General features: G+C 41.2%; 1 protein-coding gene across 3 annotated transcripts; it reads left to right on the top strand.

The window, feature by feature from the left end:
- The first annotated feature begins 918 nt into the window (after positions 1 to 918).
- On the top strand, positions 919 to 8,914 carry LOC141561191 (zinc finger protein 263-like). 3 transcript variants are annotated; one of them, XM_074300451.1, is made up of 7 exons: positions 919 to 1,050; positions 1,823 to 2,312; positions 3,556 to 3,736; positions 4,153 to 4,229; positions 4,491 to 4,623; positions 6,192 to 6,305; positions 6,795 to 8,914. In XM_074300451.1, the coding sequence occupies exons 2-7, from the start codon at positions 1,923 to 1,925 to the stop codon at positions 7,610 to 7,612; spliced, it is 1,713 nt and encodes a 570-aa protein (XP_074156552.1). In that variant the 5' UTR covers positions 919 to 1,050; positions 1,823 to 1,922; the 3' UTR covers positions 7,613 to 8,914. The 3 variants fall into 3 exon arrangements, with proteins under 3 accessions (XP_074156552.1, XP_074156551.1, XP_074156553.1); XM_074300450.1 differs by having other exon boundaries at positions 925 to 1,050; positions 1,867 to 2,312; XM_074300452.1 differs by lacking the exon at positions 919 to 1,050 and adding an exon at positions 1,061 to 1,180 and having other exon boundaries at positions 1,867 to 2,312.
- The last annotated feature ends 357 nt before the right edge of the window (positions 8,915 to 9,271 follow it).

Consider the following 9,271-nt stretch of genomic DNA (forward strand, 5'->3'; position numbering starts at 1 on the left):
GGAAGATGGCCTGAGGCTATGAATTTTTTCTGCACAAATCCCCACCTTCAAAACTTCTAGTACCTATCAGAACTAGTCTTGTCATTTGGTACTCCTAATGACAAGGAGTCATTATACCTAATTTCCACCGGACATCTTTCCAAGTTCTCTAGCAGTTTTTGTTCATAAGGTTTGCTTCAGGAGTTGGGGTTGTGGCGATCATCAAATACCATACTACCGGAGTTGTTTGCTTCTAAAGTGCACACCTATTCTGTTCTGCTTGTTGACTTATATATTTTAACCAATATCAAATAAGTTTTGATACAATTTAATGCTTTGAAGTATAGTTTGAAGATCTGGTAATGTTAACCCCTCTACTTTCCCACTTTTTACATTTTTCCTTGGTATTTTTGACTTTTTAATGCCTTTAGTTTGCATTTAATTAGCCTACAATAACTGTTTTTTGTGCTTGTTTTAAACTACAAGTGCCCTGTGCGGTGCGCACACTGGCGGCTATGGGAAGTACCAGGAAAAGACATTAGTCGCCCTCTCCTTCAGGCACTCGATAAGAAGGCAGATGTTTTCCCTGATGGGACAATACAAATCCCCCGTGCAAACCTCCCCTTTGTCTTCAGCGCCCGGCTTCTCTAGTTTCCAGTCAAAGTTCCCTGTCCCAGGTGCTTACACCAACCCTGATCGCTTGCCCTCTCTTTCCCCAGTCCCATTTGCTACAGGAAGCCTATAATACAGCCTTTGTGGTGCTTGTCACCGAGGTGCATTCCCTTCCCATCGTCTTTGATTGGTCCTACGTGAACCCCTCCCGCCCACATATGCCCCACGAGCAAAATTCTCCTCTCCTATTGGTCATTGAAGCTGCCAATGAGATGCGTGACTTAAAGGGAGGCAACACGTTCGCCGCCGGCACTTTCGGGAAATGGAGTTCTAGAGTTCCTCCCGAACATGCGCTGTTCGAATTTGAGGCGTTTCCGAGAATCTTGACTAGATTTCCGGGCAGGGAGCCGAGTGTAAATCCAAAGAACTGACTGGGTTCCCCTAACCCGGCCCGAGTGGGTGAGTCCCTAGGGACTGGGCGTAGTTCCATTTTCCCTCTCTAGACCGTGTCCGGGGGGTACAGAGGCGGATACTGTGAAGGGCAGCCCGGATTCCTCCTCAGGGACGCTGTGGGGAATGGGAAGCTGGGGTGAGGAGGAGGACAATTCTCTAATCTTGCACCGCTGTAGGGGGAGGGTGGGAGACTGGGGAGGATACCACTGATGGGCGAGGGCTGGGAAGTCATCTCTGGCTGGGGCCAGGGGGAGGCTGGGGAAGCAGCACTGATTGGTGGAGGGCCAGCCGGGAAGGGCATCACTGTGGAGGGGGAGAGAGGCCGGGGAGGGCATCCTTGGTGAAGAGGGCCCCCTCCCCCACCCCATCTCCTATATCCTGCATCCTGAAGGGAACTTCTTGTGCTCTGGGAGCGGAAGATCCTGTAAGGACACTCATTAATAAAATAACTGTCCATTGAAACTTCAACCATAACGAGCTTTTTGTCTCTACTTGGCCCCAGCTCAGAGGCACCAAACTAGAGGCTTGACACCCCCCCCTTTTTTTTTTTTTTTTGATAAACTATTTTTTCAGTGATGGTTTAGGAGAGCCGATGGTAAAGTAAGGCCTGACCTCGAACCCAGAGCACTTAATTAAAGACTGATATCTTCTCCATTGTATGGGAAAGAGGGGCCTGGGCTGACGGGAGTGGGATTTGGGACTTGGAGAATAAAGCTGGGACAGGAGAAAAGGGGAGAACTTGTGTGTCATTTTCTTATACTTTTCACTTTCCCTTAAGATTCCTGGAGAGAACCTGAACTTTTCTCGAACATTCCCCTACAGAAACTGATCTGAAGAGAGCACGCAGAAAGTTCTGAGGCTAGACTCTACATTGAGCGATGACTTCAGCCGGGGGCTGCCCAATTTCGGCTCCTCAGGAGTTGGAGGGGCTCCTGATAGTCAAGCTGGAGGAAGACTGTTCTTCAGGGCAGGAAATCTCCATGGTGGGTGATAGAGCAAGCCCTGAGATCTGCCACCAGTGCTTCAGGCATTTCTGCTACCAAGAGGCCGCTGGACCTCGACAGGCTTTCCTCCAACTCCAGGAGCTTTGTCATGGCTGGTTGAGGCCCGAGATGCACTCCAAGGAGCAGATCTTAGAGCTGCTGGTATTGGAGCAATTTCTGACCGTCCTCCCTGGCGACATCCAGACGAGGGTACGGGAGCGACATCCAGGGAGTGGGGAAGAGGCGGTGACTCTTGTGGAGGAGTTGCAGAAAGAACATGAGCAGGTGAGAAAGCCTTCTGTGACACTTGATAGGGTATAAGAGATTGGACCATAAGGCAGTTTAATTTCCCCCAGGAAGTAGAGTGAAATTAACATTGAACTTGAAAGTCAGGAAACCTAGAGGGAGCTCCCAGCTCTGGCACTCATTAGCTGGGTGACCATAGGCAAGTTGTTGGACATCTCTGACTTTAAGCTTCATCTGTAAAGTAGATGGGGAATATAGAGTGGGAAAATGCTTCTACTATATACTTTGAGGTTGTTGAGTAATAAGTAATAAGTAAGTATTATGTAAATGTGAGGTTTTTATTACTTGCAGTTAGCATTTGACACATTGGCCCTGGTAGCTTTCAGCAGGCAGACCTAGAAAAGCAGAAGAATTGCTATTTGTGATATTTACATTACATAGGGTTTCCTGGGAAGAAGTTGGCTTTTCTTTCCTGTTCAGGAGCATATCTGAAGAGAATTCCAGGAAACTTGAGTAGGGCCTCTTCTTGGACTGAGGCTAGACCCTGAGCTGAATGATGACTTCAGCTGTGAGCTTTGAAGCTTCACTTTCTCAGGAACAGGAAGACTCCTGTGAGTCAGGCTGGATGAAATTTGTAGTTTGGGGCAGCAAATCTCTGTGCAAGACTAGAAAGGTTTAAAGTACCTCCTTTTCAGCAGTATTAGGGTATGTATCTCATAAATAGTCCAGTTTTCCAACTGAGTTTCTGAAGTTCAGAGAGGTGTGACTGACTCTTACTTGACTGTGATTACCCAACTAGTAAGTAACAGAGCTGTAACTCAGCATAATTCTTTTTGCCTTTCAATAATTGCTCTTCCCACTATGCCCAAGCATCAATGTCCTGGCCTTTTCTCTTTTGCAATATTCATTCCCAGTTGGTCTGTTAACTTGGAAAGCAAGTTTGACACTTCAAGCACACTAGTTTTCAAGCCACACAAATTGACTTCTCGAGGATGCTGCCATGCTCAAAGGAGTAGCCAGTGAAGTTGTGTAAGGTCTGAATGGGAACAGTGTAGATAAATGTGACAATACCTCTTTGAACAGGGACCAGGTCTATTTCAGTCGCATCATTTCTTTCAGTACCTATGTGATTGTCCAGTATACTTAGTTCAAATCATCCTTCTTTCTTTTCGTGAAGTATGCCTTGAAGTTTACTATTAAGGATTCTTTTTTAGAATCCAGTAGTGATACGATTTGCCATTGGGCCCTGTTAGAGTAATGAATGATATGGGCTGGTTTCTAGGTTACAATCCATGGGCAGAGACAAGCAGTACCTTTGAAAGAGACCTCACCACTGAAAGCAGCACAGGAACCACCGAACTTCAAGCTGGAGCCATCAGATATTGAGCAGAGCCCTTGCCTTGAACTACAGGAGCTGCCGGGCCCTAGCCCTAATGGGGGGCCCCAGTCTCTACAGGAGAGGGGTGAGGAGCAGAGATTCATCTGGGGAGAGAAACCCCTTGAGGGGAGGGATGTTAGAAAAAGTAACCACAAAGGGTTTATGGTTCTGCCTAAGAATGGGATATACATTGATAGTGTCTTTTTTTGATTTGGAGTATGTGGGGGGGGGGGTGATAATGGTGGTGGGGAAATAGGCTGCAAAAAATATATAATTCCTATATTCAATATAATAACAAGTAGGAATTAGAACACAATTTAGAATCAACACCACTATTTGGAACCAATTTACCATGTATATACCTTTGTTTTTCTTTTTTTTAGAATGTCAGTTCAACAGGAACTGAGCAGTACGGGAGAAATCAGCTCTTTGTGGTGAATAACATAGCATCAAAATAGGAACAAGAATGCTATTCTTATTCTTTTGATTTGTCTCCTTCAGCATCATCTACTCCCTGGGTTTCTATATTTCCTTCAAAGGCAGAAGGCACCAAAGACAAAGAGACAAGGGGGTCTCAGGTGATATGGCGGTTCCCATTATTCTTCCTGTGCTCTAATTTCTATTACCTGAATGTTATTATTTCAGAACCTCCATATCAAGTCATGTGCAGAAAATCTGTATGAGGGTATCATCTCTCTGTTTCATTTGTTGTCTCTATATAACATAGACCATATGTATTCATATACAAATCCTGCCCTCAATGTTTGTAGTTTTTCTTTTACATTTTAATAGTCAATAGTTCTTAGAGTAGTATGTGTTAAAAAGGAGTTTTTGTACAGTTTCAGTTGCCTGTGACTTTTGAGGATGTGGCAGCATACCTTTCTCAGGAGGAATGGAGGCATCAGGAACTCAGTAAGAAGGCTCTTTCCAGAGAAACCATGCAGGAAAATTATGAGCATGTGGTTGCATTAGGTAAGAACTTCTTACTCAGTAATAAAGATCAATGGTTATCTTGCAGTAGTACCTATCCCTTGGATAGCCAGGCTACTTATATAAGTTCCATGTAGTACAGGAGGAGTCAGATAGAGGGAAGAACCAATCTAATGTGGACCCATTTTGGCTTGGGATCTCAATGCTACAAGGTCTATTACCTAAGATTAGGACCAATGAACCATGTTAGTAGTCCTGGAGTAGGATATATCAGGAACAAAGGAATTACTAGACCAAATGGGCTCTTGTAATTTTGGCTATTTTGTGGCAGCTCTATAGCCTAATGCAGTAGAAAGAGCACGGATCTTAATAATAGGACCTGGATTAGAATATTGGCTTTTCTACTTGCTATCAGTGTGACCTTAAAAAATAATAACATAATAATTATATTAATTAGCACATTCTCTATTTCTGCATGTTATAATTCAGTTTTTATATCCTGGTAGCTAAGTTCATGTTGTTTTTTAAACAGCATTCCTCTGACAATTCTTTTTTATCTTGTCTGATGTGAGCCCCAGATAATTGAGGAGGGGAGAGCAAAGCAATCTTTTCATGTTTTGTATAGTGAGTTTTTCTCTCAGTAATATCTCATTTCCATATTTTTTCTGCTTTTAACTTAAATATTCCTATCAAGATTATTTTATATTTTAATCTAGCTCTTAAAGATACTGGCCTGAAATCACACTGTTAGCAACTGTCAACTAAATGTCACAGCAGAGTAAAACTTCCTTTTTTTTCCTCCACTACTTTTTTTTTTTTTTTAAATGTCTTCCCCATGTGTTTTTATTGTCATTTCTCTGTACTTTGGCAGTTAGTTTACACTAGCTTTCTATATCTTGGGGTTCATGGGCTAGATTTCTTTCTCTGGGACCATTACTTAAGCCCAAAACACACTAGCTTTCTATGACTGGCCAACAAAAGGTCCCATTTGGTCTTTGTTTTGGTCCTGATTGCCTTACTGGAGTGCTGTTTTGGCCAGCACTCCTGGCCAAATCCTATGGGTCTTCCCCTTGAACATTGATCTGGTTCTTTTTTTTTTTTTTAATTAGGTAAAAAAGACCATTCTTTGTCTCACTTCTTTCTTACTTCGCCATAATCACTGAATGGGCCATTGCTTCAGTCAAACTGAGACCTGGAAAAGATCTTGGCTTTAAAAGATCAAGGTCTCCCACTGCATCCAGGATCATCTCCAGTCATCCTAATCAATATTTAGCCAGTGGACTCAGATGCTTCAGAGAGGAGAAAGTGAGGCTGGTGACTTTACACAGCCTGCCTCATTCAGAAAAAATTCATTTGCATGGTATGGCATCACTTCCCTGATGTCATGGTCCTCTTTTGAGAACAAAGTACAAACACATTTACATATATTTAATGCTTTGAAAGCTTTGAAAATCAACAAAGAGGAGATTGTGGTATATCTGATGGGAAATAACAGTAAATTCCTAATATATATGAACTAAATTTCTCAGAGGTACCTTAAATACTTGCTTACCTTGTACTAATTCTTAGGAATTAGAGGAAAGAACTGATTTTGCATTTTGTTTTGACAGAATCTCAGATTTCCAATCAGGATCTAGCCACTCTAGTAGAACAAAAAGAAAAGTCATGGGATCCCAGTCTCCAGTGTGCCAAGGAGCAAGGGAGCTGCAGAATCTCTTCTATAGGTGAGGAATAAAAAGCTCACAAATGGGAAAGCTTCCTTGAACATAATTCCTTGGGCACTTAGATGGTAAGATCATTCTGCTGCTACCAAAAGGAATGTGGATCCTTGACAGAACATCATTCTATATACTTTTACCACTCTCTATCCATTCTACATTATACAGAAAAACAGAGGTCACAGGTAAAGCCTAAAATTAAGCGGGAGGTTGACTTGTTTGCTAATTGCCTTAATGTCATTCTCCTTAAATGAATCTTAGTTTCTCAATAATTAGTTTGTTTTTACATATAATGATTCCTATCTAGTCTTTCCTAGAATTTTTTTTTGAGAACTCTTTAGGAAGTTGAAACAGTATTAGCCTCTTCTGGGCTAATACATGGTTGATGTATATAATCAGTAATCAGGATATTTCAGATGGATAATGTTCAGTAGCTTTTTTCCCCTTGTGGTTCAGGGATAAAACTCTTGTTTGTTTTTCCCTTTATCCTACCAGAAGAGAAGAAAGAAAATAAGGAAGAGAATTCTCCTTCTGAACATTTTATGGAAAAACAGCTTCAAGAAATGCCTTCAGGCCATTCAGAAATAGAGATTTGCTGGAATCCTGAGCAGGAAAAAGCAGAAGGACAATATACTCCTTTTCCAGAGGAGAGACTGGGAAAATCCACAGCTTGGGCATTAGGTTCCAATGAATTGATAAGACCAAATAAATCTCATCCAGGAGAGAAACTACATAAATGTCCTGTGTGTGAAAAAAATTTTTCTAACAATTCAAATCTTATTAGGCACCAGAAAATTCACATAGGAGAGAGACCTTGTAAATGCTCTAAATGTGGAAAAGATTTCTCTAGAAGTTCACATCTTGTCATACATGAGAGAACCCATCAGAGAGAGAGATTTTACCCTTTCTCTGAATATGGGGGAACAGTAAATAACAGTACAATTATCACAAATCATGGAACCCAGAGAGGAGAGAAGAAACTCTTTAAATGTTTGACATGTGGGAAAAGCTTCAGGCAGCATATGTATCTTACTAGGCACCAGAGAATACATACAGGAGAAAAACCTTATAAATGTCCTCTGTGTGGGGAAAACTTCTCTCACAGCTCCAACCTCATTAGACACCAAAGAATCCACACAGGAGAGAAGCCCTATACCTGTCATGAATGTGGAGACAGTTTTTCTCACAGTTCCAATTGGATTCGACATCTGAGGACCCACACTGGAGAGAGACCTTATAAATGTTCTCAATGTGGAGAAAGTTTTTCTCGAAGCTCTCGGCTTATGAAACACCAGAGAACTCACACAGGGTAGAAATGATTTGCAATTTTGATACATCCAAATTAGCAGAAGAGCTTTTATTTGGAATTGGTCTTCTCTGAGTCAAGAGACAGACCTCTACTTTGAAGAAATTGCTTGAGAGAATTATTTTGTAGGTAGGGAGAATTTTGTCTAGACAAGCTGAGTTCATTCAAGCTATGAAAAAACACTTTATCTTCTGTAGAATCTGGGGTCAACAGAGAGAACAGCAGGTGTACTCTGTGACTTCAGAGAAGAATTTTATGGTGAATGTCCCTCATTCCTCAGCATGTATATTCAAATTTTGATGTGGCTTCCTTGCTGTGCCCATTATCTCTAGTCAAATTGGATAAAATGGGAGAAGTTTATATTTTTTGTCTGTCATCCTTCTCCAGAGGAACACAGCTGGAATATTTGGGCCAGTTGAGGTTCTGGAGAAAAAGCTGGAAGTTTTCCTGGTGGGAACTGGCTCTAAGTTTGGGGGAAAAAACAAAACAAAACAAAAAAAAAACATGGACAACTCAAGATTGATAACAGCATCATTTCATATAAGATTGACCACTGAAGGGGGAATTTGGTGAATTGCTTCAAAAGGAAAGAACTTGATAGTCCAGAAACCAAAAGGAAACAATGTCATGAAAGTTTCAGGTCAGTGAGAGAAATAGTGGAAGTTTGGATCAGCCTACTTTCTGCAGTGATTTTTAGACTTTTTTTTCTATTTCAACATAGTGGTAGATGAAGAGGCATACCGGAGAAAAGTCCTATCCTATTCAAGAGTTCCTGAATCAGTTGGCTTTTCCTGGGTAAGATGCTGGACTGATGTCCAGGAAGATGAGTGTGAATTCACCAAGACAAGAAGATTTGAATAGCATGGGTATATTGAGGGTCATGGGAGATGAGGAGTAGAGATCATAGACTGGTTCTTCTCCACTTCTCTGAAGTTGTCCAGATTAAGTTGTGGAGCAACCTATCCTCCATTGAAGGTGCATTAGAATGATCGACATGTCTTAAAGAATCAAAAACCTATATATTTTAACATTAATACCCCTTATCAACCTCAGTTGAGACCTACTTCCTTTGCCTTCCTTTGGGCTGATGACTCTTTGTATTATCTTGCTGGAGTTCTGATAAAAATCCTAGCAATTAGATTTATTCTGTGTCCATGACTAGTATATATTGAGGCTAGAACAATTATGAAAGGCCATGTGTAAGCCCAAGACCTCAATCTCATACTGGACTTATCACAAAGCCATTAAAAAAATGTTTTTATTACCTTCTGTGAACTTGATGTAATAAAGTCAAATATCTTTCATCTGATTCCTTCTTTTCAGTCTTAATAGTAATAAACTTAGTGTGAAGAAACTGAGATAAGATAGATGATGTCCTAAGTCTTAAAATAAGAGGCCATTTTGGTGGTTTTTAAATGTTTTCTAGGAAGAAAATTTGGTTATTCCTGACTATAAGCTTGAAATGTTTAAATTCCCTAAAATCATGAAAATGAAAAGGAGAGTTTGGGTAAAGAGAGTTCAACAATCAGTGTCCTGAGAGAGAGCATGTCTTAATAAGGAACAGCGTTCTATGTTGTGATAAAGGATTGAGAATGGATGTTCCAGTGTTTCCATGAAGAAGTGCAATACCTCCTTTTTTCCCCCCAACCCAGAAATGTATCTCTGA

Source organism: Sminthopsis crassicaudata, chromosome 3 (genome assembly GCF_048593235.1).
Source record: "Sminthopsis crassicaudata isolate SCR6 chromosome 3, ASM4859323v1, whole genome shotgun sequence".
Lineage (NCBI taxonomy): Eukaryota > Metazoa > Chordata > Mammalia > Dasyuromorphia > Dasyuridae > Sminthopsis > Sminthopsis crassicaudata.

Coding starts and splice junctions, on each gene's coding strand:
- LOC141561191 (XM_074300451.1), top strand. CDS start 1,923: ATGACTTCAGCCGGGGGCTGCCCAATTTCGGCTCCTCAGGAGTTGGAG. Junction 2,313..3,555: donor TGCAGAAAGAACATGAGCAG/GTGAGAAAGCCT, acceptor GCTGGTTTCTAG/GTTACAATCCATGGGCAGAG. Junction 4,624..6,191: donor TGAGCATGTGGTTGCATTAG/GTAAGAACTTCT, acceptor TTGTTTTGACAG/AATCTCAGATTTCCAATCAG.